Raw genomic sequence first — 27,336 nt, 5'->3', positions numbered from 1 at the left:
TCACTTCAGGCAAGCCATGGAGTCTGTTCCGCCCGAGTCATTGCTTGACAGCGTCTCACAGCGCCTGTACGCAATCGCATTCGTCGCTGTGGCGTTCTTCGCTATCGGCCGCATACGACAGTACTTGCGTCTGAGACATTTCGCCGGACCCAGGACGACGGGATTCTCTTGGCTGTGGCATTCCAGAGCTGTTATCGGTGGCCAATCTCCTAGGTACTACGGCGAGGTTTGCGAGAAGTACGGTACGTGTCAGGAAGGCAAAAGTGCTGCGCGATCTGGTGGCCTTATACTGATACTCCTCATAAGGGCCGATTGCCAGGATTGCACCGAACCACCTCATAACATCAGACCCAGAATACTGGGCACGGATCAATGCAGTGCGCTCACCGTATAAGCGATCATCATGGTACTACCATAGTGCTCGATTTGAGACGGGGAAAGACAATGTCTTTACAGATTGCGACAACGATAGCCATGATGCCAGACGGAAGAAGATGACAGCCGGGGTACGTGGATACACAATCTGGATGATGAGGTTGCGCACCTCTAGTGGAAATTTGAGCAGCTGCGTGGCCGATCTGCACTTACTAACATATTGCAGTACTCTGGTAAAGAGAACCCGACATTAGAGCCTTCAATAGACCTCCATGTAAAAGAACTTGTGACTTTGGTGCGCAAGTATGCGGCCTCAAAAGCGTCAACGAAGCCATCCCAGGCCATGGATCTAGCCCAGAAGATCCCCTTTTTTACGTTGGACGTCATCAGTCATATAGGTTTGGGAGAGGCATTCGGTGATTTGAATGCCGACAAGGATCTCAAAGACTACCTGAGGTCGAGCGAGGAAGGTCTCAAGATTGGAAACACGGCCTTCGCAATGGGTATAGCCTGGCTCAGAGACACGCCTATCATCGGCCCTGCCATCAGTCCATCAGAGAAGGATGCCAGTGGGTTCGGTAACATGATGGCTCAAGCACGAAAGGTAGTCGACTCCAGGATGTTGAAGTCAACTGAAGACAAGTCTGATATGTTTGCATCATTCGTCCGCCATGGTCTCTCTGGAAACGATCTTTGTAAGTGACATGAGTGTTGGAACCCATGATACCAGAGGTCGACTGACCCACCGTGCTTAGTCCAGGAAGTCTTCGAGCAGATTCTCGCTGGATCTGACACTACGGCTGCTGCCATTAGGACTATTTTGCTCTATGTCATGAGCCATCCGCGCGTGTATGCGAAGTTGCAATCCGAGATAGATGAAGCTGTCAGCAACGGCACGGCTCCTGCATCTCCTGGTATCATCTCAGATGCAGAAGTGCGCCGCCTGCCGTATTTAGGCGCTGTCGTCCGTGAAGGAATGCGAGTGAGTCTTGGCCTTTCCGGAAAGAACATGGATCTCTGGGGCATTATGCGCTAACACTACACCCTGCAGATACATCCACCAGTCGCCAACATCTTCTCAAGAGTCACTCCAGATGAAGGGGACGTCGTAACCATCGACGACAAGGAGTATCACATCCCCGGCGGCACCTTGGTCGGCTACTCAGCCTGGACGATGCACCGCAACAACCGCGATCTCTACGGCGAGGACTGTGGTACCTTCCGTCCTGAACGCTGGCTGATTGATACAAGCGACGAGGAGGCGAAAGACCGCCTAACCAGAATGACGAAAACTAACGATATGATATTTGGGTACGGTCGATGGCTTTGCCTGGGACGCAACATCGCGTTGATTGAGATACACAAGTGCATCTTTGAGTTGTTGAGGCACTTTGATCTGTCGTTGACCAACCCGCTGGAACCATGGAAGACGTTCAACTCGCTTGGGTTATGGGAGATCAAGGACATGTGGGTAGATGTCACCTTAAGGGAGTAAGGCTACTGCGGTCTTCATTGGGTATATTAAATAGGCAATGGGCGCATCCGTCGCACGCCTCGTCTGGTGTAGTCAAAATGATAGTGGGATGATGTTCTGACGCGTTTTGCTTTGCTTGGTTGTGAGGGCAACATTGATGCTCGAGTTCCGAGCAGCCAATCGGCTGAAGCGCAGAGAGCGACGTACCAGCGACGAATAGGTCTGAGCCTGGGACCTCTCCACCAAATATGGCAGCATTGACCAAAGTCGCATAGCTCATATTCTCGAGATAATCGCCATGTGCGCAGACCTGACGGATCTCTCCAACAGCGACAAACGGCCGTGGCTGAAGTAATCCGGAACATGGCGAGAGCGCTCCATATCAAACCAACCATGGCAGCCACCTTCGCCCGCCATCACAACTTCGACCAAGTCCCCACGTACAATCACGGTAACGCCATCGCGAACCAACAGCCACCCTACGATGCCTATGCCGCGTCGCACCATCATGTCGCAGTCCGCAACGGCAACATGGCAGCCTATTGCGAGCCTACCAACGCCAACGCCCAGCATGCTGCCAGTATGAACGACCACGGGCATCAGCACGATAACAGTTACTCCCCAGACGACACGTCTGGAAAGCGCGAGAGCTTCCAGCATGGCTTAGCCGGCCAACATCACGACTATAGGATCCATAGCCCTACGTCCGAGGCATCCTACATCGGCATCCAGCACAACTCCGCACAAGCACCCCTAGAGAATGACGCGTCCGACCGTCAGTTCGCCATGCTCCCGCCTTCCAACTCGATACACCCTTCGTGGCAATCCCTCCACGATTACGCGCAGTCGCACGCTGCGGAAAACGGATACGCGCTATCTATCAATACGACAGCTAAGAACCGGTCGCGCATCAAATTAGCCTGCGTCTGCTATGGCCAGCCGAAGAATACCCACAAACTTACGGCCGAGACGAGGGTCAGGAAGAACAGGGTCAGCTATAAGACAGGATGCAAGATGTGGATCGAGGGCAAGAAACAGGATGACGGAACGTGGCTACTGCGCGTCGGCGAACCACAACACAACCACCCCGGGCGCGAGAGTGCTGGATGGGCTGTACAACGGAAGAGGACGTGGGGTGTAGTAGGAGGACGCATCGGGGTTGGAGGCGTCACAGCGAAGGAGGAACTCGCCAAGTCGAGCCTGACGCAAAATCAGGAAACCCTCGAGGACGTGGACGCGGAAGCCGACGGCGACGAGGACACGATCAGCGCATCTACACAGGCACCGAAGAAGCCACAACACAGTCTCGAGCGTGGCGGTCTGGTGTGGAGAATCGTGGAACAAGAGATGCTACGAAAGGGCGAACCCAATCAGGGACGCGACCGAGGGGTTGGAAGAACAGTCGAAGTGCTACAAGCAAGACTACCGGGTATACACATCTTTAAGCGTGACGTTTACAACATACGAGCGCAGATCAAGAGAGCCCGGAAAGCAGCAGGCCAACAAGTCGGCGACGGTCTCAATAGCTCAGACGACGAGGCTGAGGGTGAAGCCGAAGCCGATATCCACGATACCGCACACCTCAGCGCTGACACCAGCACGATCCAACCGACTCAACGACCCGCTCCACACCCACAAACCACATACCACCACCCCACCTCCCACACCCTCAAACCGCCCGCGCCCTTCCCACTCGTCCGAAAAGACTCACGCATCGATCCTTTGCTCGATAGTCGCGGTCCACCACCACCGAATCCTCCCGAGGCCGTCGATATAGAGGTCGACCAGTTGAGGCGGGAGAATGCAGAGCTAAGACGCATGTTGACGGAACGGACGAAGCAGGTCAAAGAGAAGACTACGGAGTTGGCAGAGAGGGCGAAGGAGATCAAGGATAAGACTACGGAGATGGCTGCGCTGAAGAGTCAGGTGGAGCTTTTGAGTAATATGATGATGACGAGTGGGAGGGGGTTGATTGGGGGGTAGTGGAAATGCAATCTGGTGGGGTGGAGGGATGCGTGTTAGGGTAATGAGAAGAGAGGGTCATACCCATATATTGTACGAAGAAGAGACATGAAGATATGTAAAGGTAATCAGATTTACATATATAATCGTAAACAACGAACAATCGAATAAGCTAAACAAAAAAGCCAAGAGGTATCTCAGAAAGGTATCCGTAAAAACAACCCTGCCAAAAGGTCCCTTAGCAAACTCCCATCAACAGCATCAGCGTGGTATCCAGCACCAGAAACTCCATCATAAGCTCATAGCCAACTCATTAAGCCGTCGCTCGTTTCAACCACGGTTTCTGTGACGTGCTTTACGCCTCCTCGACCATGTCTTCGTCCTCACCCTCGGCGAGCATATCCTGCTCTTCGCAGCTACGCTCGACCTCATCAGCGATAAACTGCTCGTACTCCTCCAAACTCTTCTGTACGTGGAGTTTGAAGCGCACGATGTCGTCGAGCATGCGCTCGATTTCTGTGTGGAGTTCTTCGCGGAGGGCGTTGGCGCGGAGTTGGAGTTGCTCATACCTAATGTGGATGATTAGTTTACTTTCACAGAAAATCGAACAAGGGGGAGAGGTGAAGAACTTACTCGATGTTGACGGCCATCTCTCGTTGTACCATGAGTTGGACGCTTTCTCCCAGGCCGCTACGCATACGGCCCAGTTCTTTCTCCATGCGCTCAATCTGTGCGTCAGATTGGCTCTTTTGCGTGTTTGATATTTCGCGGAGCTTTTCTAGCTCCTCTTCTGCTTGGGCTACGCGGTGGCCGAGAGCTTCGACTTCGGCTTGCTTGTCGTCCATGGCTTCTTTGATCTTGTCGAGGAGATCGTGGTTGTTCATGTCGGCTTCTAGGGCTTGGTTGCGTCGTTCGGCAATCTCTTTGCGGAGTGCGATTATGTTGGATTTGACAGTACCACGGAGGTCCAGGTTGAGCAGATGTGCTGGTGAGTACCCTGTGCCTGCGTCGTGCAGAAGACGGTCTGATGCGTCCTGTGAGGAGCCACCCATTTGTGACCCTGAGAAGTTGGGGCCATCTGTGATAGTGAGGACAAGTTCATAGTCTTGCCCCTTGGCGTTGACGGCCGTAGAAGGGATGACGCCGATCTGGTAGCCCAGATTGTTGTACCGCTCGATTGTTTGTTCGAGTTCATCCAATTTGCGAGATGCAGCGATTTCCTTCTCTGCAACCCGTTTCTTGGACTCCTCCAAGCGGACTGTCGTTGCTTGGAGAGAAGTATCAAGGCGGTCTCTTTCATTTGCCATACGGTCGATATCCGCAATGGTCATGCCTCGACCGTCAATGATAGCTTGGAGCTCTTGCTGCTCCTTCTCTGAGGCCTCAAGTTCAGCCTCAATCTCTTCAATGGACTTCTCTAGGAATGAGCAGCGGTCACTGTACTTCTTGACCTTAGCGTCCATGGAGTTGTTGTAGTTCTCAAACTTGACACGATCTTCTTCGAGGATGCGGATCTGCTCCTCCAGCTTTTGGATCCGGGGGCCGGACTTTCCTAGTTCTTCGATCTGATCCTGTAGGTATTTGTGCTCGGCCTCAAGGAGGGAGACCTGCTCGTGATGCTGGGCATTGGCGGCGTCGAACTTGGCGGCCATTGTCCGGATATGAGGCTCCATGTGCTTCTTCTGTGCCTCTTCATCGTCATCGTCGTCTTCTGCGGAAAGCCAAGTGCTGTAGGCGTCTGACAAGAAGTCAAAGATGATGCGGTCTCCAGAGACGTCGAAGCCAGCCTCAAAGCAAGCGTCGTCGTATGTACCGGCCTCATAAGCCTGCATCAGGCGTGCCAATTGCATCATCCAGTGCAGAAGACCCAAGAATGTGTACCAGTTGTTTCCACCAACAGCCGCGATCTGGGACTTCATGATCGACTTCTCAAACGGGTAGCGCATCTGCTTCAGTAGGACGGGCACCTCCTGATCGATGGACTTCTGGAAGCGATAACTGGGATCGATTCGGTTGTAGAGCCATTGGAACATGCAGTTGAAGTCTTTCTGCGTTGGGGAAGTCATGGCTTTTGCTGAGAGCACATGTTTCGATTCCATCTCAAAGTTGTTTTGGGTCAGGAATTCGAGCAGCTCCTGAGCCATGTGCTGACGGGTGCTCGCATCTTTGAGTCGGCGCGGGTCTGTCGGGGGGACGGATGGCATAGGCGCCTGTTGGAAGAAGGATTGTTTTACACCAGATTGTCCAGTTACATGCGAGGCTCGCGATTTGAACACGCTGCTCCGCCGTTGTGCGCTCTGCTCAAAGTTTGGCCCTGAAGGGGGGGCGGGTGTTTGGAATATGGAAGCGCCAGGCGCAAAACTCTTGCGCGCACTGCTTGCGCCGAAGTTACTAGTCGAGTTGCGATGTACTGACTGGAAGCCTTGCGCAAGGTCTGTTCCGGAGGATGAGCGTGGGAAGAGCGGCTGGCTCGGGCGACCGGGCGCGAGGGACATTCTACTCCCACTCTTCGACCGGGCATGATTCGGAGGGAATTGGGGTTGGTTCATGTTGTTGATGGAGCTCGAGCGCTTCATGGCGGAAGCGGGCATGGGAATCGCAGAAGAGTTGTTGTTTACTGGTCCTAGAGTCTGCGCGCGTGGTTAGGAGATGCGACGAGAGGGGGTCGCACACTAGACTGACCTGACGGCGCACCGAGAACATACCCGGGTCGGCCATAGTATGTGTTGTGACAATTATGCAGCGATTGTCGTCTGTTCGCGACGTCGCGGGTCAGCAAGGCGGGAGGCCGAGGGGGGTAGGGCTGGTGTTGATGCACCCGTACCCGCCTATGCAATGTTTGTTGTGATCAGGGTTTCGCGCTAGCCCACCGCAGCAACGCGCCTGGTCCGCGCCACGTGGGGTACGTATCTTGCATTGTTGACGTCTGATTATCTCGAATACGAGGCAGGTGGAGGCGGTAGTAAGTTAAGAGTGTTTATTTATAGCGACCGGCGGCGAGAGATGCCATGGCCAAAGACGCACTGTCGAAGGGAACGCTAGCAGGTAGTGATATGTAAAGCCAGAGTAAAGGAAGGCTGCCAACCCCGTCGTCCTCCCCAGTCGCCACAAGATCTCATCTCGGACGCACTCATACGTGCCACTTCATCGCTATACTGTATCGACTGGGGTATCGTTGTGCACATGCAAGCCAAAATAATGATGCCACAAATTTTCAAAACTCCAACCTGTGGCCCGTGAAAGGTATAAACAATAAGGACATTAAACTCGAAACCCGTTAGAAATGCATCGTCAACATGCCCCCGTTGAAAGTGTGTTTTAGGCGTCTACCACCGTGTCGACTTTGGCGTGTCTGCCTTTCCTATGTTCTTGAACATGTCATCGGCGCCGAGACTCAGCGTGTCTTCGTTGACACCGAAGGAGCTCAGGCCGGGCAGGGCTGGAGGCGGTGGGCCCTTGGGCTTGGGTGGTTGCGCAGCCTGTACGGCAGGTTGAGAGACGGTACGGCCATTCGAGTAGGTTGTGGAATCCACAGTGCCTTCTGGAACAGATCCGGAGATGAATGTCTTCCTCTTGCCGAACCAGCTGCCGCTCTTCCTCCTGCTGAGACTGGGGGCTTGGCTGTTGATTGTAGCCGGCGAGCCCGGCCTCTGGTCCGACTTCAAGCTGTCGTTGGACGACAGCGTCCGAATGCCGAGGAACTTGCGGACGGATGCAGGCCGCTTGCTCGAAGGGCTCGTGGGGGACATGGCGCTGGTCGCATCGCTGGTGCGGCTCTGCTGGAGGTGGCCATCAGCCGAGTCCTCTGACGCTTTGCCCGGCGGCGGGGACTCTGTCTGCGGCGGGGAGCCAGGCGACTTTGGGGTGGGATGCGACGACAGTGGGCCTTTTCCAGGCGTGGGCGGGCGAGGCGACTCGGGCGGGCTGTCGAGCGGCGCGGGTATCGACGTGCCCTCGGTCAAAGAGAAGTTGATGGGCGAAAGCGTCAGTGGCTTGAAGGAGAACTTGTTGGAGCCCATTGCAGTATCGTGGTGGGAGACTCGTGTGGTAAATTGCGGTGGGCGATCAATAAACCCAAGGTGCGGTGGAGTGGAGGCAATTGAAGGCTGGGAGCGACGCGGTAGCAGATGAGAGAGTCTCGCAGAAGCCGCAGGCGGGTGGAAGCTCAGGAGGTGCTTTCGTGAAGCGGAGTACGGGCCAGGGATTACACGACGGTTAGCAGGGATCAGCGCCCTGCACCACCCAGAGGCGCTGCGGATACGGCGCGCCAGCCTCGACCTTCCCCAGGGACACGCCCTGCCTGCTGCCCCAGCTTCAAAAGGAACAAGACGTTGACAAAACACGCGCGCGTCAGCAACCGTCGTGCAGCGCTGCATGAATGCGTGCCTGCAGCGCGTCACCTTCGAGCTTCTAGCGCGACAATTGTACCAGAGAATGCAGTGGGTCAGCCACCCGAGTCAGCGTCAAGGCATAATGCAGGAGAGCCGTGCCGGACGCGCATCGCATGTCGCCATCTGCCTCCGCATATCGATTTGATTGAGACCCTTTCTGTGATCTTCAACGGTTATCTAGGCCCATATTCCTCTCGCTGCGACATGCTTCAAACACGCACTGCAGCCGTGTACCCCTCCAAAGTTTATCCGCCACATGGACGACCCCTATTGCCGTAGCTTCCGAAGCACCCTGATGTCATCGCTATGCACAACCTGATCCGGGCCGCTCCTATCTTGTCTTTCGCTGATGCACCTCGTCCAATTCGGTAATCTCGTCGAGCAGTTGGCACGTCTCTTGCGGGTTCGCGATCCACGCCGTCGTACATGCCAACCGAGCCTTGAAGTCGTTCGCCCCAGCACTCAAGAACTGGTCGCCAACGTGCAACGTTTTGCTGCCCTCAATCCCGCCAAAGATCCGCTGACAGGCAAGGACACCCCAGGACTTATCTCCGATGTCGACGAATACGTCGTTTCCGCCGTTGAACGCGCAAAAGGGGAGACGCTGGCCGACCTCGGATATTTCCTAGCCACGTCAGCATTGCAAGCATTGCACATGGTCTCAAACCTACGAGTATCTTCTGCACGATCAGAACGGTCTCTTCCAGTGTCTCTCGGCAGAATTTGTGCCCGTCCTTTGGTACAATACCCACCGCTCGTTCTTTCCGGACGACATTTGCCTCCATACGGAAGTTTTTGACCGTGTCCCGTAGAGAAACTTCCGCCAAGTCAAGCAGGTCCTTAATGTCCGACTCAGTCCACGAAAGCATCTCCTTAAGCAGCCATTCTTCTCGGGGAATCAGGCGCAGTAGAACTGGACTGTTCTCGTCGAACTTGAAACAGAAGTTACTTTCACCGCCCATGATGATCAAATTCTGTCGAGCCTCTAGGGGCAGATCGGATGCCTGGATGGCGTCTAGAAGCCCGTAAAGTCTGCCATAGTATGGCTTCGCCTCTGTGTACCCTGCGGCTGTGACAATGCCAATCTTTGATCCACGACGCATGAGCTGCAGAATCTTGGGAATGATGGGGTTGTCTTCTGTCAAGTCTTTGCCGTCGTCATACAAGGTGACATCTCCGTCAAACGTCACAAGTTCGAGTGGACCGTTGCGGATGAGACTCATTACTTGGGCTGTGTTGAGAACTAGACGCACATCGTTGAAAGAAGGGGGGACGAAACGTCGGTGGCTGATGAAGCGCCGCTGATCTTGCCAGATAAAAGCGTCATGCAATGCTAAGGACGTGAAGAAGTTCGCTACTGTTGGAACGAGAAGCTTCAACTTTGATCTGTCGGGTTTGCCGTCTTTCTGGTGTTGGACTAAGTTGCGTTAGCCCTGCGATTTCACCGTAGACTACCCGGACTCGCGCGGCTTTAATAGCTTCATGACATACTGTGGTCGTTGATGATCTCTTCAACGTCGCGTAGGATCTCGGCATACCGCCGTTGAGCGATGTTGGCTTGGTGCTCGACTGACTCATCGCTGGGCTCGAATACTGCTGTTGGATGGGAATGTAGGACGAAAGGAACGGCTAGGAGACCCTAAGGTAGTATAAGTATGTTGCTCGCATTGGCTTGCAAGCTGAAAGAGCGTTACCTTGATCCACTCTATCTGTATCGTACATTAGCTAGGCTTTCCGGTTGGGCATTATAGGATACTTACGAGCTGGTCTCTCCTGTGGGTCTTTTGGGATATGTTAGTCATCTGAAAGTAGATGGTTGTCACTGTGACTTGTACACACCTTGAGGGCATCTGTCACACGGGAAACCATCAAGTCAGCGTTCTTGTCTCTGAGTCGACCTTTGGGGATTGTAGCCGTGGCTAAGACTTACATTCTACGCGGTATCTGGTAGTCATCTTGCAAAGTCTCAATCGGTGAAAGAGGAACGAGGAGAAGTGAAGGACACTGTGACTGAGTTGTCACTGTAACCTAAGCTGTCTGTCCAAGCTTATCGGAGACCGCCGTTAGTGGCTGGAGAGGGAAGGGGCCATGCACATGTGACCCGGTGACATCCCCGCGCGACGGTACACTAACGCCTGTAAGCTGCTTGATCCCCCTCTACACAGCTACAGCTACCTTGCTTTTGATTCACGATTGCGCGTGCAACGTGTGCCATTCGTGGGTTGCATGGGTGAAGCCGCAATCGATAAGCGGCGATCTGCAACGGCCGCTACTGGGGGACGGCTTTTATGCAAGGGCCCACCGTGTCGGACAAACCACAGGAACCCAGCCAGCTTCGCCCAAGCTACCCGGCTGCCTCCAGAGTCGCAGTCAAGATGGACCCATCGTTGAATAACGTGGCCCTGCGCCCATGGCCGGCCCCAAAGAAGGAGGAGCTGACGCAGGATGACCTGCTGTTCAAGATCGAGCAGCTAGCGAGCGAACGCGGGCATTTGCGCAACATCACCGAACAGTCGCTACAGGAGGACATTGACGCGGGCAAAGATGTACCAGACGACGCTGCAGAAGGAGCCGATAAGGAGAAGAAGGAAAAAGAAGCGCCATCTCGCCAGGAGCAGCTAGAGAAGGTGTTCAAAGCCGGGCAGGAGATGTATAGTCATCTGGAGTACGTGTGAACGCGAACGCGTTGTATGGGGGTTCATACTGACCAAAGACAGATGGGCTAAATTCGCTGCTACCAACGCGCTCGATCTCGTCTCCCTCATCCTCTCCCAAGACCCAAACAAACGCGCCCTCAACTTCTTCAGTCCGACGTTTCGAGAGCAAGGCTTGAACCAGGGCATACCACTCGGCTCTTTCGGCATGAGCAAGGAGAACCACGAACATCGCACTCGCAAGCCGGACGAGGTACAACGTATTCAAGATCTCGCGTCTAAACAAGAAACAGCTGCTCAGGGAGCACGCATGGGTGCGCTCGACTCTTCGGTAGACGAGATATTGAAGGCCGCAAAACACTTGGAGAAGGAGATACGGCGAGAGACAAAGTACTGGCATGAGATAGTGTCCGTCTCCGACAAGGGGTGGCCCATCCAGCGACTGCGCCAGAATGTACGGCATTCTCCCTTTGCCGTGCGTTATGGACTCCCTGAAGGTAAGGACTCGTCATTCGTCGCGTCACATCCATCAAGCTAACAACATCGCAGCGAGTGGTCATTTCAAAGCGCGTGGCTTCGCTCCTCTTCAGATGGACAAGGACGGCAGCATCATTCTCGATCCGAGTCTCGCGCTGAAACCGAAGACATTCCGCGTGCGAATCAGTGTCGACGGCAAGATGACAGGCACATCACAACTCCCTCTCGACGGCGAAAATTCAGGCCAGTCTCTGGAAAAGTCTATTCAACTTGCCCGTGATTCATTGCTAGAGGAAGAACTGTACTACGAAATGAGTCTCGAAACTCGGCAACTGCGAGCCTACGGTGTCGAATTTCGGGATTCTGTCATTCAGATAGACGTGCCTAGCATGGGCAATGCATCGCAAGATCGAAAGCTACTTATCGATTGCATACCCCGGGACGATCCTATAGCGAGCAACCAAGGGCATGAGTACGATTGGCTGGCTTGCAATATCGCCGAGGCGCTCCGGCTGCTCCTAGCCCATGAGCATAGCATGCGTCTTTATAGGAGATCGCAGCTTCCACCGCCCTTGACAGGCCAAAAGCGGGATAAGCCTCCTCCACCTTTGCTGCGCACGCTTCTTGCTGTATCGAATCACATTGCAGGTGTCGACTCGCTTTACGTCTATCTTGGTCTCGTCGCCAAAACACTGAACAACGCAGGCCTTGATGCGAGCCTGGACACTACGCGTGAGACGTCTTGGGCGAGCCTCTCAGAGAGTCTGAAGACGGCGCCGAAGAAGGGCATGTCCGCAACCGATCAGCTGCTTGAAATCTTCATGAAGCCGTTCGATGGAAAAGCGACTTTGACCATACCCACCCCGAATGGCACACAGCCAGAGAGTCTGGTCATCGTTACACGCACGATCATCGGCCAACCAACGTTTGGCACAGAGCACAAACTTACTCTTCCATCCACTCTGAGCTCCGATCTTGGCTTGTTCCAGCAGCACAAGTTTGCTACTGTCGAGGAGCTGAAGTCATATCTGGACTGGATCCTGTCCTTACATATCGCGCATAGACTTTTGAAGAGCGAGTATGGCTCGCGCGCGCTGACGAGAACTCAGAATCCACGGCTCTCGATTCGTCAAAGCAAAGAAACCAAGAAAGGCACCAAGTCTACAAGGGACATCAGAGTCGACTTCGATGGCGGAGAGCTAAAGGTGACTGCGCTGGCGCTAGATGCGACGTCGGAAGCAGAAGACGGCGAGCAATCGCATACTTGGAGTGAGACAGGTGACAATGCTTCTTTGAAAGAAGTCATCAAAGAGTGGGTTGGTTAGACAACCATGGGAGAAAAAGTAGTAAATGTACATCCGTAAGAAATCATATCAGATCAGCCGGAACTGTTACCATCTGCAACGTGCATTACATAGCGCCAATGGCGTCGCATCACACCTGCACCCAGCAAAAGCGGGGTGAGCCGCCGACAAACTTGGCCACAAGCGGATAGCTTCCCTACGTGCAGCCTCAATCCACATCAGATCGTCCCGAGGTCAATAGCTCCTCAATTTTATCCTGGTACCTGACATGTTCATGACGTTGAAGACTAAGAATGCCGAGCCGCAAGACTCACGTCAGGTACCTGTGAGGTAATGTTTACAGTTCGCGCTTGCTTGCTCGAAGCTATATAAACTGTCATGTCAGCGATCATGCACCGTCCTTGATACCGGTCATTAGATTGTTGTTGCATCCAATATGCTATCTCTTTCAGTATTGACATTAAGCGCTCTGCTTCCTGCGCTGTCCAGCGCACAACGCATTCGTTCTGACCCGGGTGTCGCCGGCCCACCTCTTGAGATTGTCCATCTCTACAACGATCAATGGCCTACCGGTACCAACATGCCGTACCAGACTCACGAATGCACAACGACTAACATCAGTATCAGGTATAACTGTATCGAAAGGCGGTCGGAAATTCTCAAACTACCCAGCAGGTCTTGATCCCAACAACACCAACACCGGCACCAACAACAGACATGCCGTAGCAGAGCTCACCTCCAACGGCACCGAAACACCGTACCCAAGCGTAGAAATCAATAACCCACCAAACGGAGCCATCAACTACACGACCACCCCACCAACAGGTGCAAACTACCAGGACTACCTCATCGGCGTCCAAAGCGTTGTCCTCGACCCCCTCGACCGACTATGGATCCTGGACACAGGTCGCGCCTTAACCGAAGAAGGCACCCTCGTTCTGGCATCCACCGGCGGCCCTAAGCTCGTTGGCGTAGACATTGAATCCGACACGGTGATCCAAACCATCGTCTTCCCCCCCACAGTAGCATACCCAGACTCGTACCTCAACGACGTACGCTTCGACCTACGTCCGCACGTCACCGAGTCCGGGAAGGGAGTCGCTTACATCACCGACTCATCATCCGAGGGCCGAAATGGAATCGTCATTGTAGACCTAGGCACAGGAGAAAGCTGGCGCCACCTCGACGGCGCACAAGAGTCGCGAGCAGAGCGGGGTTTCGTGCCGTATGTCTGGGGCGAACCGAAATACTACATCCCCGGTCCTGGTCTGCCACTTACCACTGTTCCGCTGGGAAGCGACGGTATTGCGTTATCTGCTGACGGGGAGCACTTGTACTTTGGCCCTGTTGGTGGGCGCACTCTCTACAGTATTCCCACGGAGCGTCTGCGGGACCGCAGTCAGGCGTCTGAGCTGTTGGCGCTGGGTGCAGTGAATAACCGGGGTGAGAGGGGTGTGAGCGATGGGTTTGAGACGGACACGAATGGGTTTATTTATGCGGGTAATATGGAACAGAATGAGATTGGGTTTCATAACCCGAAGAATGCGTCTATGACGTTGTTTGTGAGGGACCCGAGGATCAGTTGGGTGGATACTAGTAAGTTTTCCTTTTACTGTGCTGGTAATACATGGGTGAGAAACTGACTTGTCACAGTGTCCGTTGGAAGCGATGGTTATCTTTACTTTACCGACAACCAGCTGGCCTTCAGCTCGTCGTTCTATCCTGGCACTGACAACAGAGAGAGACCTTTCGTGCTGTTCAGGGCACCTTTGCCTAACAACGGATCGAGAGTGTTCTTGCAATAGAGTCTCGATAGACAGTATCACAGTTCCACGATACAGCTGGATATATGTACATATGCCACAGGATGTATACAGCTTTGAGCATTACAAAATCTACGTCTTACCAAACACGAAAATCCCCTTGCCGTCCCTGTAGCCCTCCAGAGTATCCTTGACCTTGCCTATCAACTCGTCGCCCTTAGTATCCCACTCCCACTTGATCTCATCGACAGGCATGTCTCTGAACTCGCCCTTGCGTGTCATATCTAGTACATCGGCGACTGTCTTCTGCTTCTCCTCAGGATGCTTCTCCGCCCACCTGCTTACCCAAAAGCCGTGGAAGTGAATGTCCTTGAAGATGAGCATCGACGCGGGAATGGTCAAAGGCTGCTTCGACATCGCGCCGTAGGTAACGAAGTGCGAAGAGGAAGAAAGCAGTTTGGCCATTGCAGTAGCGGCCTTTCCATTCACGCAGTTCAACGCCAGGCGGATGGGAGCGCGACCGCCATTTGTCCATTCTTTGGCCTGGTCCTTGATACCCTGCGATTGCAATTCTGCATCCGTAATGACGACGTCTGCGCCGAGCTTGTGGAGTTCCTTCTTCATGGCCTCTTCCTTGCTCTTGTCTTCCCGGCTACGGATCACGTTGATGCTCTTGTAACCCCACTTCTTGCCTAGTTGGATGGCGGCACGTCCGACACCTGAGTTCGCTCCATTCTGTATGAACCACTCGCCTTCCGAGAGCGTTGTGAAGTCGCGAAGCATGCGGTATGCTGTGCATGGGTTTATGGATACGGTGCCGGCTTGAATAGCGGTGATGCCTTCGCGCATCTGGTCGTCGAGCTTTACGACATCGTTCGTGGTGGCGCTTGCGTGTGTTCGCCATGTACCGAAGCCAGGACCTTTCATGAAGACCCAGTCGCCCTTCTTGAAACCTTCCTTCTTGACTCCTTCGCCCAATGCTATTATCTCCGCCACTCCTTCATTTCCGGCGACAGCGATTGGGTTGGGCGTGCCTAGGTTGGTGGTGAAAGTCGGCTTCGAAGGGTATACGCCTTGGATCTGGTTGATATCGGCGGGATTGATGGGCGAAGCGAGGAAGCGCAATGTCATGAAGTTGCTATGCGGCGGCGAGATGGAATGGCCATGAAGGGAAAGAACAGCAGGAGGCTCGCCGTATTCGGAGAATGTGAGGGCTTTGGCTTGCTCGTAGCCGTATGCGGAGATGTAGCGGCGCTGCGGAAGTCGCGATACGGCCGGGGCTAGGTGTCGTGTGCGGCGCAGACATGACTGCGCTAATCGCGGAGACGGCGAGATGAGTTTGGTAGTCATTGTGAGTGGCGTAGACACTATGGAAGTGATGTGAATTGGAAGTCTGCGGAGCTCATGGAAGATGTTTTGGAAAGACGGAGCTATGACGTTTGCTAAAGCCGAGGTTTGGTGGAGCAATGGAGCTCATAACACGCATCACTTTCGACACAGTACATGCAGTGCATGTCTGTAACAATTATTGACGCGCGAAGGTTTTGACGGGATGAATTCACATTCTACATGCTAAGGTAGCGCGAGTTACAAGTCTCGCCTTCAGCCCAAGTCTCTAGATGCCAGATGTTGCTTTGATCCACTGTTTCTCATAAGCTCGCAAGAATACTCGCATCAGCAAATGGGCAACAATGCGCCACAGCCTGCGCCATAAACTACGTATGAAGAAGCAATGGTAGACATTCACATGCAAGACGGCCCAAGAGGCGCTTCGTGAAGGTTCCCGCCAGGTGTGGGCATCTAGACGCCACTAGCACCGCCCCGCGTACGTCATCGGCCATGCGTGTTGCTAGGCTGCGCCCTCCTTGAACTGGCAGGTTGCTGCATACCCCTCTTGCTACAAATAGTCCCTTTCGCCAACACACCCTGTCCACCGCATCACTCAAAGACTCAAAACACCCTTCAACCACTATACCACTACATTCAAATCCCCTCAAAGCATCCCACACATACATCAAGATGGCTGCCACCGTCAACGTCGAGAACATCTCCACCAAGACCAGCGAGGATGAGATCAAGAGCTTCTTCTCCTTCTGCGGAAAGATCCAGTCGCTCAGCGTGAAGCCCTCAGGCGACGACACCCAGTCTGCCTCGGTCACCTTCGAGAAGGCCGCCGCCGCAAAGACCGCCCTCCTCCTCGACAACACACAGCTCGGCCACAACTCGGTCCAGGTCACGTCCGCTAAGAGCATCGACGAGATTGCCGGCGAGAAGTCTGCCTCCGCTGACGACGCCAAGGACGGTGACCACCACATCGAGCAGGAGCAGAAGCCCCGCGCACGCATCATCGCCGAGTACCTCGCCCACGGCTATGCCATCTCCGACACCGCCATCGAGAAGGCCCTCGCCGCAGACAAGCAGAACGGCTACAGCACCAAGTTCATGAACGTCCTCAACAACTTCGACCAGAAGACCCAGGCTACACAGAAGGCGCAGGTCGTCGACCAGAAGTTGGGCATAACAAACAAGGGCTACGCTGCCTTCAACATGATGACCAGCTACTTCGACAAGGCTGCTTCCACCCCCACCGGACAGAAGCTCCGTGCTTTCTACGAGCAGGGAAACAAGACCGTCATGGACGTCCATAACGAGGCTAGGCATTTGGCCGACCTTAAGAAGCAGAAGCCTGCCAGCGAGGGCGGCGTCGCTACTGAGAGCAGCGAGAAGCCCGCCGAGGGTAGCAACGAGAAGAGCGGCGAGTCCTACGCCGCCGCCGCTGCCCCCACGTCCTAGATACGAACACCTTAAGTGCTCACGGCGGAGGACTGGAACGACATTTCTTTCGATTCAACGATTCCCACTTGGTTTACAGTCTGTATGAATACTTGCGCATGATACCGATGACGGCACGAGCACGGAGTTTGGAATAAGATGGTTTAGCAACCTACGAAAACACAATTCTATCTAGTAACCATTGATCTTGGACCCTGTATTATCGCGTAGTGATGGTGTTCTATTACGATCTTTTCTCGAACAACGATATAAACAAGCACGCAGAAAACAAAAAGACCAAAGCTAATGTTCCTCCTATCCCTCTAGTATCCCCACTCTCCACTATCCAACAGGCTCTGGCTAGCCACAAAGCTGAACCCTCCAAACGGATTGCTAGAAGCCTGGCTCTCAAACATCAAGTCGTCAAACTTCTTCGTCAGAACAGGACTCAGCGGCAGGTCGGTGAAGTCCTGGGCAAAGTTCTCTGCCAACTCCGGATCTGTAATGAGTGGCTGGATCGGCGGCTCCAACTCCCTCGCTTCCAACTTCTTCCAGTCGATCTTGCGGAAAAACCTATGTTTCTTGATATTAGGCAAATCCTTGGCCATGTTGAAACCTAGCCGCTTCTTGGGGTCTTTGCGGAGGAGGCGAGTGAGAAGGTCCTTGGCGTCGGCGCTGAGGTAGTAGGGCAGTGCGAGTTTCTGCTTTACAATCTTTTCCTGGATCTTGGCGTTGTTGTTACCGGTGAATGGAGGAGCGCCAGTGAGAAGATCGAAGCCGAGTGCGCCCAAGGACCACCAGTCGACTGCCGCGCCGTACTCGTGACCTTGAACCACTTCCGGAGCCATGTATTCTACGGTACCGAGGATGGAGCGGCAGGGGCTGTCTTCATCAAGACTGACTTTGCTGAGGCCAAAGTCGGTAAGGAGCAGGTGGCCCTCGGAGTCTAGGAGGCAGTTCTCGGGCTTTAGGTCGCGGTAGATGACGCCGACTGTGCGGTGAAGGTGGTCGAGCGCAAGCACCATTTCAGCCATGTAGAAAGCGGCCACGTCCTCGGAGAACATGCGCTCAGCTGCGAGGTGGTGGAACAGCTCGCCTCCTTGGGCATACTCCAGAATGAGGTACAGCTTCTCCTGGTCCTGGAAGGCATAGTAGAAGTTGACGATAAAGGGGTGGCGGTTCACGCTCTCGAGCACGTTGCGCTCCGTCTTGGTCTGCTCAATGAGCTTCTTATGCACGGTGATTGACGCCTTCTTGAACTGCTTCTGCGCGAAAAGGCGGCCTGTCGCGCGCTGCCTGACCAGCAAGACGGTGCCGTAGCTGCCCTTGCCCAGACACATCAACGGCTCAAAATCCTCGGCCGTCATCTTGCGCGCCATGCCACTGTTCAGCATGGTCGAAGTCTTGGAGAGCGTGTCGATGCTGAAGTCTTCTGCGTTGAGGTCGATTTCGTAGCTCTCCATCTCCGTGCGGTCACTGTCACTTTCCCGGCCAGACATGCTAGTGTTGCTCGACAACTGCGATGTGACCCTGCTCATAGCGACACCCTTTCCTGGGGAATCCTTCATGGGTGAATCGCTCCTTGGGCCTAGGTTCAGCGCCTCCAGCTGGGCTTTGAGGTTGCTGATGCCTCCCGCAGTGGATTGGGGTCTAAGCGCTGGGCTGCTGGTGACGCTGGGAAGTCCAGAGCGCACAGGTCCGAAGCGCGGTGTAGTGGCCAGAGAGTAGTCCGACTCCTCCCCACCAGACGTGACTGGAGTGTGAAAGCCCCGGGTGACGCTTGTAGCTTGTAGTCCTGCTTTCAGACCCTTCTTTTTCTTCTTCTTGTTCTTCTGAGCCTTCTTGAAGACGGCGTCGAAATCCAATTTGTCTGGTCCTTGCTGCTTGCCTTCGGGGCCGGGCTGCACTGCGCGCTGTGGCATAGGGCTGATGATGTTGATCGGCGGGGTTCCTACGTGGAGGGGCGCTTTGGGCGGGCTCATGTCCATGGGTCCCGAAGCGAACATGTCGTCTTCGGGCATGGCAGGCTCAGGGTTTCGCGGCGCGTTGGCCGGAAGTTGGGCATCGTTCTGGTCGAATGCGAAAACCATGGTAACGGCAGTGAGGGGTAATGCGATAAAGAGTTGTCACTCTCCAAACTACGCCCGTGTTCTGCTCAAGTCAGCATTTGCGCACGCTTTGGAGAGGAGTTCGCGCACATCCAACGCCGGTCTTGGGCAAACCAATATTACAGTCCGCCGCGAGGATTCACGGCGGAACTCCTACCCCTAGCCGGACCAGCGATGCGAAAGAGGCGTCCGTCTTGTTCAGGCCTGAGCTCAGTGCGGTGTAGGGGAAGAAGGAGCCAACTGCGGTAAGCTGAGCGGTGGGTAGGAAAGCGGTCGCGGCGAAGGAAGCAGAGCCCATAGATGGTTGTAGTGGAATATTGGGAATGTTAATGGTCGGAGCCAGGATTCGGGCCTGGCAGTAAATCTGTCTAGTGGAAGTGTCGCGGTGTTGGGAGAAGTCGTGTTTGAAGGGGTTTTGGCAGAAAGGAACGCGATCAGCGGGAGAGGCTCAATCGCCAGCTTCTTAATTTGGTGCCTTGGCGGGCTCGCGGTGGCATGTGAATGAGCTTGCGCTTAACTGGTCATCCGCCCCAGATCCACCTCCACACAAACTCGGAGATCCACCCCGTGCTTTCATTTGCATCATATTTGCATGCCCTATGAATGTCATGCGCTTGCGTCGCTGATGCGATCGCTGCTGATGTCGTTCGCTGCCACGCGCGCTGACACTGAAACTGCGATCGCGTCTCAGTCGACAAAGACAGCGCAACGCTGATCCAACGCGTCTCTCTTCGCGAATGATTTTACACGGCAAGGGTATCATACGCTGCTGTGAAGAAACTCCGACCAAGGATATCGCGAAATGAAGCTACTAGCAATAGCCCTGATGAAAAGCTAGCGCCTCCCTACGTTGTCAAACGGGACCACGGAAGAACAAAGCGCGACGCTTGACGTATAGGGGGCGCCGCAAGACAGAACTGCTACATCTCACGCCCACAACGCTGCTCGTTCAAAAGACTAGCTTCGTGACCCTGCCGCCGGCCGGAAAATGCGAACTCGCCATCCGAAGCTAGGCGGGTGCTGCAGCTGTAATTTCGGCGTCCTCGGTAACTGACACGAGGCACAGAAACACGTTTTATAACGCCATTTATATTTATCTCAAGCCTCGGATTTTCCATCAACGCCTTCCTAGCTCAGTGGTAGAGCGCGTCACTAGTAATGACGAGGTCGTCAGTAAGTTATATCCAAACATAGATTGCGTACAAGACTCGTTGCTGACGATGCCGTGAAGGTTCAATTCTGGCGGAAGGCACAGTCCTCTCTTGCAAGAGCATATCTCTCTTTTTTTTTGGTTGCTAAACGTCCATTGTAGCCTCATTGTTTCCATTTGGTGGTTTTCCCGCTCGCTGGGCTTCGGGAACATGTCACGGATCGAACCCACGTTCTGTCATCCGATTGGGGCTAGCGCCACACTAGCTTCCGGCCCGTGCGGGAACATCAAACCTCTGCCCACAAGCGATTGATCGTTCGACAACGTAGTATCTCACGAGTAATGCAATCTCAACGCACATTTCCACCCGTTACAAACAGGCGACCGTGGCATCACGGGACTCGCACTTATGAGTCAGCTGCCTTCGCTACGACATTGAACACACCCATTGAATTTTAAGGTGAACAACCTAACAGACACCCGGTGGGCTTCAGAACATGTTTGAAAGCCAGTAGCCTGCAGCTAGATCTATTATCTGTTTTTACAGCTTTCAATGTCATAGTGTTACAGTTTCAGTTCAAGAATCCGGGTAGAGTATTTCCTAACCGATTCAGTCAACGTGAAAAGCTCGCGAAACAACATCTGTTCCCAAGGTTATCAACTTCTTTTTCCCTCTTCTCGCTGCCGATGACCTGTCCCTATCGCGACATCAAGCCGAGCAACAGTAATTATGAACTACAGCGGTAAATATTGCACAACTCACGACCAGCCCATGAAAAGCGTAGTTTTGCTGACAATACGCAGATATCCTCATCTCAACTCTTGTATTGTAGACGCGTAAGCTCAAAGTGCAATTGGCTACCTATTTCCCAGCGATAGTGACTAAATCCTGATCCTCCTCCTCCTCCTCGCCGACCTCGGCCACCACTGGCATCCGTCTTCGCGCCTTCGGCTTGTCCGCCCCTTCGTATTCCTCCTTGTCGTCACCGTCGTCGTCGATTACCACTGGCATCTGTCTTAGCGCATTCGGCTTGTCCGTCTTCTCCCCTTCTTCCTCCTTGTCACCCACCTCACAGTTAGGACTCTTGGTAGACGGAGGCTTGCCCTTGAGTAGATTGACGTTCTTCCTTGCCTTTACCAACACGCTCTTTGCCGACGCCAGCGACCCCCCTTGTCCGACCGGCCAGCTTGCCAAGATTTCTGTGTAGGCAGCGAGCAAGACAGCTCTCGCCGCCTCCCTCTTGCCGAGCTCGGGGTTCTTCGTAATGTACTTTCTCCCAAATGCTCTGAGTGTTACCCTCTCATCCTTGTCAAAGTCCACTAGGTACAACAACGAGTCGGAAGGTGGCGGGGGGAATTTGGAACTCCATACATCGAAAGCGCGATTGACCTCGTTTGAGAGGACGTCTAGCTCAGCTGAGACTGCAGCCTCTTGGTGGCTCGCGCTGGTGTCCCCCGACTCTTCTGCGTCCTCTTGGCTCTCGACAAGCGTGAAGTGTAGACTGGCGAGGAAGGGTCCAAGGTAGGCCGGGGCAGTGATCGGGTGCTTGCGGAGTGCAACAGCTAACCGACCGAAATTATCGAGATGGCTGTGTGTCGGAATGATGGAGTCCCGAGCCGTGATGAGGGTGGAGATGGGCTCAACCAACGGAGAAAGTCTGGTCGTCAAGTCTTCGCTGTCCTGCTTCTGCACCGCGACAGCACTCAGCGGAGACCCCAGGGCGTTGAGACAGGCCAGTATGGGTGTCGAAAGCTGCACTGCGTCTGTCACAAACAGACGCGAGAGCATACCTGGCATCGTGTCTTGGGAATCGTCAATGGTCTTGTCGCCAACATCTTCGCTCTGTTCCGTTCGCGTGGCACGCTTCACGCGCTTTGGTGCCGCTGACTGTGGCGCCGCTGCTGGGCGATTCGCTGAGGGTGTTGTAGGAGTGTTCGTTGCAGGCAACTCGGCGGACTGCAAGGAAGGTCAGTTAGCGGACGAGGAGTAGATGCAGCGATGCAAGATCATACTCTTCTGGGATACTCGCAGTACCGACTCCTTAGATCGGGTACGTTTCTAGTGAGTCGTACTTGGTCCTTGGACCTGGGGATGGTGGCGTTCAGTTCAACGAGGAATTGCTTCATGTTGCCCTTCGTCCCCAGAGCATTGAAGGCTTCCAGCTTCTCCTCGAAATCATCGCTGCTGCTCTCGAGCGCCTCGTCTTGCGCCAGTCTCTGAACGGGATGTTTAGACATTGGAGTAGGACGGGAAGGCGCGGAATATGCGAAGTAAGATCTGATATAGTGCTTTGCGGGAACGTAACGCGGCGAAAGACAAAAAACAGAGAATAAAAGCCCGTGATAAAGATAGAATTATGGAGGCGCCGAAATGAGGTTTAAGATGCCAGCCTGTACACGCGCAGCGTGTGGAAGGATTAGCAGGCGCGTAGCAGCAGGAGAAGGAGAAGAGAAGTGAAAGGGAAGACGCGGAGCAGACGAAGAAGACACGCGAGCGATACGGAAGATTGGCAGAAGAAGCGAATGGGGAGAAGATGCCGCGAGGTGAGGTAGGATGCAGTGCCTCGCGCCTTCCCAACCCACGCGCCAAGCAAACCTCACCTACCCAAACACTGCACTCACCATTCTCCACCGCTAGTCCTCCGTAGCCTTCATCCTCGTTTTCTCGGCGTTTGACTGTACCTTCCCATCGACAGCACCTGCGACCCCGAGCCTATACATCGAATACTTCTACCTCCCCGCTTGCCACTGCCGACTCACTGTCTGCCGACCGACTACAACGCGATGCCATTGATTACCCCACCCCAGCCCCCTTCAGCTAGGATGGCCGCGCGATTGGCTGCACTGAGCGATGAGCAGAAAGAGAATCTCAAAGCCACATCGGCGCGATCCCGCTTCTGTGACCATCAATCACCTGGTACAATTGCGCGTCGAAAGCAAGCCCGCAGCAATTACTGTCAGTACTGCCAAACGATCTACGAGATTGACGACGAGAAAACGATGTACAGAAGCGAGACCCTCATTGGGTACGTCTGTGGCTTCCTCGAATGCATGGCGATGGTGTCGGAGGGTAGACTCTCTGACAAAGTCGAGGCAAGTCACATCCAAATCCCACACCAGATAGAGGCTAACACCTCCCAGGCGAGGTCCCTTTGGTAGCTAAAAAGTGCACTCCAATTTTGGATCGATACGTATACGCACAACTTCCGATCCATCGAGACCGACTACCACTCCCGTGTGTCGGGACACATCCATATGGTCGCCGTCGAACAAGGAATATTGACAAGAAGCCGAGAGCGAAATGAACTCGGCGAGCTCGAGCTGGGTCTGATGTATGCCAGGGTCATGACACTCCAAGACAGTGTGCTGCAAACGAAGCAGCACTATATCGCATGGGTGGTAGCATACATCACCGCCGCCCGTCCAGGCTCGATTACGGTCAGCAAGGGCTACCAGCAGGGTGCTCCCCGCGGCGGCGCTATGAGCGACAGCATACCCACGCGCACTGAGGCTCATACACTCCAGTGGTCCGACGTAAAGTTCGAGAGGTTCGAACAAAACTACTCTTGCCTGGTAACGTTTCGCTTCAACAAAGGACACCAGGACCCGCACCGACAGAGCAGCCGGGACGGCTCCAGAGAGTTCTTTTCTGCCCCCAAACAAGAGCGCCTCCAATTAGACATCGGTGCCCTCCTGTTTGCGGAAGGTAAGTCGTGGACGTTCGAGAATCAGGTTCATACACTGACCTTCCATAGCGTATACTCGCGGCCTGTTCGTTCACCCGCTAGACGATCTGCTGACCAACGCCGCTATTCGTTTCCCTGTAACCAGAGGAGAAGTCGCCAGGCAGGCAGTCTTCGTCGTGGCTAATACGAAGGGCCAACTCATACCAGATCAAGAAATGCGACAAGTCGCCCTAAACAAACACCTACAGGACTTCAGCCTCGCCGTCGGGATCCTTTGTTACTTTTCTATGTATTCGTTCCGACGACAGGCGGCGCAGGAAGCGAAGAGCGAGTATTCAAGCGAGGACGCAATGGCGCTACTCGGCCACCGCGCGAGCAACCCAGATACTCTCCGCCATTACGACAAGCATGGCTTCGACCGAAGGGACATGACTTCATTCAGGCTGGGTGGCGTGCAACTCGAAGATGCATCCATACGTAAATTCTTCTCGCCCTCCAATCGACTCGTAAGCACTTTCTCTTTCCAGTATAATTTGCCCACTCAAGAGAGCCCTCTCACGCACACAACTGTTGTATGTTCGCTAATCTCGCCGAACTGCAGTGGACCAAGGACGCATCGTCCGGAGTACCAGGCAGATCTCTGAAGCAAGAGGTCCACGCACGCGTACGCCAGATGATCATCTTAGACCCTGAGTACAAGAAATTCGAGGCCGACCTACACGGCATCCTAAGCCAAATCCACCACAAGCTGCAAGAGTGCAACCTCATCTTGCCCGAAGAAGTATACAGCATCGAGAGCCGCAACATCGGCAAGTGCGAAAAGATGATGGGGGGGTATCGAGGAGGCCGCGATCATGGAACTCAGGGGAAAGTTGGACGAACGTATCGTTCAGCGGAAATTTGCCCGTGTGGCTGTCACTCAGCGCACCAAGGAAGCCCTTCGCAAGAGCATCGAGAGCACATCGGCGGAGAGAGGAAGGATGGGGCAGTATGTGAACGAGATGGACATTAAAGGAGCAGAAGATAACGAATACGTGGAAATCGTCATCGAGCTCGTCGGCTGGCAATGCACGGATCAGTCTGTACAAGCAGCTCATTTAAGAAAAGCGCCGAATAGGTCTGCAGACTACATCAAGACAAAGACTTGCAAAGTAGGTGACCTAATCTCAACGTAGGCTCCAGGGTGTTCAGCTTTTCGTAGGTTGGCGTGCGAGGGAGGGCCGTGTAGAGATGGGACGGGGGTGTCAACCTGCGCTTCCTATCAGCATGTGCTGAGAATGTAAGACGACTATACTTACGGGAGGAAGAGCCGATCTACCTGGGGCCATTTCTTGACGCCTCGGGTTCGATCCGAAGAGGTGATCGTCCGGCTGAGTGGTCCACGCAGATCCATAGTCGAAAAGTTCATCTGCGTCACCAAGCACAACACAAAAACCATCGCCACTATGCTCGTAGACCGCATGAGCAAACTGAATGTCATCCGCTCAGTAGGCTTCCCCCGCTACGTTCATCGAGCAATGCCAGATTCATCGCGACATCCTGCTGCATCACTTCCAACCCTTCCGATGGAACTCCTCCTTTGGTTTATCGACGATAATGGTGTATCCTCGTGCGACATCCTGTCTCTCCGCCTTACTTGCAAGGAGGTGAAACTGAAATGCCGTAACAGGTTCTATGACACCATCGAAAAGTCTACTGTATTCTTGCAGCTAGACGCTGGGTTTCCTGCTCGCGCACTGGCGTTGGCAAAGTACCAGGAGTGGAGTAACAACATCACGTCCGTCTACCTCTAGGTCCCACGAAACAAGTTCTTCTACGCATCAGAACAGGCGTATTGGAATGGAGGATGGGACATGAACACCACAAAGGACAATTTCGCCGATATGTGACTGAGACTATGACTGGTTTGTCCATAGATCGCTCTACACGTGCAGACCCACTTCAATACAGCTGAACATAAGAGGGTCAAGGGCGCATAGCTGTATCGTGGGGCTCTAGTATAGCGATGTTGCCACTCGTCTCAGTTGAAGGACTGTATTCTCTGGATGCTAAGATCTCTGCATTTCCAAGATCATCTCTATCCGACCGCGTTAGGCAGATGCTGACTAGAAGAAAGGTGTGTGCTTTCGTATTCTCGCATGCGATCTGCTTACTTATTTGTGGACCGAGCGCTTGAAGTCAGCTTCTTACACCTTGTTGACTAGGGTAAGAGTCTAATGAACTACAGCATGTGCGCGACGAGCCGAACACGTGGGGCTGCTCATTCTGCGAGTACAGTAGTTCTGACTACTCAAAGACTAGGTAGAGACTGCCCGCTCTACCGCATGCCGAGGTGACATTGGGACTTGCCATTCTCCACTAATCGTTAAGGTAGATCTACACGCCTCTTCCCTTACGTGCTCACCAGAATCTAGGCCGAGAATAAGATAATGTAGCCTGGCACCTTGGTTCAAGACATGCAGCGTGAATGTCGATCGAAGAAAGGATTTACCTTCCACTCTACTAATAGAAAGCTACAAACAGCGAAGTCGCATTCTATACGAGCACTCTGCAAAAATAACAGGACGATGTAGTCTGTCTTGATGGGATAGGCATTCGAATTAGAGTCACGGCAGAGGCTGAAGGCGCTGCGGGTACCTAGGTGCTGGCTGCATGAAAGTGCTGGCTGCATGAGAGCCAAGATAACTAAGCAGCCCATCTTCTTTTGACCGCCTGGTGCTGGCAAATGGCTTCAATCAGTGGTCAGCCAGCATGTGCGGTCAACCTTACTGCGGCCGCTTTCGGTAGCAGATTCCCCAGCCACAACCGTTTCGGGGTAAGTAGCGCCTCCTCCGCAGGCCAATGTAAGACATACGATGTACTGGAGAAGAAGTTAGTAAGTGTCTGACCGGGCCAGCCCTAGTAATATAGCCATATTAACTGTCGTGTAACCTAGGGCGATCTTCACTACATTGATCCCGCCAAGGTGCTTGAGATTGTCACGACGACGAATCACCATAGTAGTTCTATTCTGCGAACTTCATATGCCGGTTGCTGCATGCACATAGTCATCGCCCAGAACACTGTCTTTGTGTCTCGACGCCCGAACACCTCCACCCCTTATGCGATCAGCTTACCACCACCGTCATTGCCAGTCGAGAAACACCGTGTGCGCCTCATGGTTGTCAGTCAAGCTCTGCGGTGAGTAGTCGCAGAACGCTAAGTGGGCAAAATGACGGAC

General features: G+C 53.9%; 12 protein-coding genes and 1 non-coding gene across 13 annotated transcripts; 7 read left to right on the top strand and 6 right to left on the bottom strand.

Moving 5' to 3' along the window:
• Positions 1-16: 16 nt before the first annotated feature.
• Positions 17-1,870, top strand: J4E79_007391 (uncharacterized protein; the record flags this gene model as incomplete). The annotated part of the gene is made up of 5 exons (XM_049356257.1): positions 17-242; positions 307-506; positions 602-1,070; positions 1,131-1,357; positions 1,427-1,870. 5 exons carry the CDS (start codon positions 17-19, stop codon positions 1,868-1,870), a joined length of 1,566 nt encoding a protein of 521 aa, XP_049209144.1.
• Positions 1,871-2,242: 372 nt separating this feature from the next.
• Positions 2,243-3,832, top strand: J4E79_007390 (uncharacterized protein; the record flags this gene model as incomplete). The annotated part of the gene is made up of 1 exon (XM_049356256.1): positions 2,243-3,832. One exon carries the CDS (start codon positions 2,243-2,245, stop codon positions 3,830-3,832), a length of 1,590 nt encoding a protein of 529 aa, XP_049209143.1.
• Positions 3,833-4,166: 334 nt separating this feature from the next.
• On the bottom strand, positions 4,167-6,529 carry J4E79_007389 (uncharacterized protein; the record flags this gene model as incomplete). Its single annotated transcript, XM_049356255.1, has 3 exons — positions 4,167-4,380; positions 4,445-6,441; positions 6,494-6,529. The coding sequence occupies 3 exons, from the start codon at positions 6,527-6,529 to the stop codon at positions 4,167-4,169; spliced, it is 2,247 nt and encodes a 748-aa protein (XP_049209142.1).
• A 608-nt stretch (positions 6,530-7,137) lies between these two features.
• Positions 7,138-7,830, bottom strand: J4E79_007388 (uncharacterized protein; the record flags this gene model as incomplete). Its single annotated transcript, XM_049356254.1, has 1 exon — positions 7,138-7,830. One exon carries the CDS (start codon positions 7,828-7,830, stop codon positions 7,138-7,140), a length of 693 nt encoding a protein of 230 aa, XP_049209141.1.
• A 703-nt stretch (positions 7,831-8,533) lies between these two features.
• J4E79_007387 (uncharacterized protein) lies at positions 8,534-10,157 on the bottom strand (the record flags this gene model as incomplete). The annotated part of the gene is made up of 7 exons (XM_049356253.1): positions 8,534-8,827; positions 8,874-9,619; positions 9,694-9,841; positions 9,897-9,911; positions 9,963-9,983; positions 10,042-10,052; positions 10,133-10,157. The coding sequence occupies 7 exons, from the start codon at positions 10,155-10,157 to the stop codon at positions 8,534-8,536; spliced, it is 1,260 nt and encodes a 419-aa protein (XP_049209140.1).
• Positions 10,158-10,577: 420 nt separating this feature from the next.
• Positions 10,578-12,658, top strand: J4E79_007386 (uncharacterized protein; the record flags this gene model as incomplete). Its single annotated transcript, XM_049356252.1, has 3 exons — positions 10,578-10,867; positions 10,920-11,353; positions 11,406-12,658. The coding sequence occupies 3 exons, from the start codon at positions 10,578-10,580 to the stop codon at positions 12,656-12,658; spliced, it is 1,977 nt and encodes a 658-aa protein (XP_049209139.1).
• A 415-nt stretch (positions 12,659-13,073) lies between these two features.
• On the top strand, positions 13,074-14,442 carry J4E79_007385 (uncharacterized protein; the record flags this gene model as incomplete). Its single annotated transcript, XM_049356251.1, has 3 exons — positions 13,074-13,209; positions 13,265-14,233; positions 14,291-14,442. 3 exons carry the CDS (start codon positions 13,074-13,076, stop codon positions 14,440-14,442), a joined length of 1,257 nt encoding a protein of 418 aa, XP_049209138.1.
• Positions 14,443-14,532: 90 nt separating this feature from the next.
• Positions 14,533-15,750, bottom strand: J4E79_007384 (uncharacterized protein; the record flags this gene model as incomplete). The annotated part of the gene is made up of 1 exon (XM_049356250.1): positions 14,533-15,750. The coding sequence occupies one exon, from the start codon at positions 15,748-15,750 to the stop codon at positions 14,533-14,535; it is 1,218 nt and encodes a 405-aa protein (XP_049209137.1).
• Positions 15,751-16,419: 669 nt separating this feature from the next.
• Positions 16,420-17,193, top strand: J4E79_007383 (uncharacterized protein; the record flags this gene model as incomplete). Its single annotated transcript, XM_049356249.1, has 1 exon — positions 16,420-17,193. One exon carries the CDS (start codon positions 16,420-16,422, stop codon positions 17,191-17,193), a length of 774 nt encoding a protein of 257 aa, XP_049209136.1.
• Positions 17,194-17,495: 302 nt separating this feature from the next.
• On the bottom strand, positions 17,496-19,262 carry J4E79_007382 (uncharacterized protein; the record flags this gene model as incomplete). The annotated part of the gene is made up of 1 exon (XM_049356248.1): positions 17,496-19,262. One exon carries the CDS (start codon positions 19,260-19,262, stop codon positions 17,496-17,498), a length of 1,767 nt encoding a protein of 588 aa, XP_049209135.1.
• Positions 19,263-20,402: 1,140 nt separating this feature from the next.
• J4E79_007381 lies at positions 20,403-20,532 on the top strand. Its single transcript has one exon. It is a non-coding gene; the product is annotated as a tRNA-Thr (tRNA).
• A 760-nt stretch (positions 20,533-21,292) lies between these two features.
• J4E79_007380 (uncharacterized protein) lies at positions 21,293-22,668 on the bottom strand (the record flags this gene model as incomplete). The annotated part of the gene is made up of 2 exons (XM_049356247.1): positions 21,293-22,387; positions 22,504-22,668. 2 exons carry the CDS (start codon positions 22,666-22,668, stop codon positions 21,293-21,295), a joined length of 1,260 nt encoding a protein of 419 aa, XP_049209134.1.
• A 585-nt stretch (positions 22,669-23,253) lies between these two features.
• Positions 23,254-25,909, top strand: J4E79_007379 (uncharacterized protein; the record flags this gene model as incomplete). The annotated part of the gene is made up of 6 exons (XM_049356246.1): positions 23,254-23,456; positions 23,598-24,136; positions 24,186-24,622; positions 24,718-24,950; positions 24,982-25,287; positions 25,504-25,909. 6 exons carry the CDS (start codon positions 23,254-23,256, stop codon positions 25,907-25,909), a joined length of 2,124 nt encoding a protein of 707 aa, XP_049209133.1.
• Between the last annotated feature and the right edge of the window lie 1,427 nt (positions 25,910-27,336).

The sequence above is a fragment of the Alternaria viburni genome (assembly GCF_023758015.1).
Source record: "Alternaria viburni strain BMP 2772 chromosome Unknown scaffold_16, whole genome shotgun sequence".
In the NCBI taxonomy this organism is placed as follows: Eukaryota; Fungi; Ascomycota; class Dothideomycetes; order Pleosporales; family Pleosporaceae; genus Alternaria; species Alternaria viburni.
This window is presented reverse-complemented; position numbering and strand designations above follow the sequence as displayed.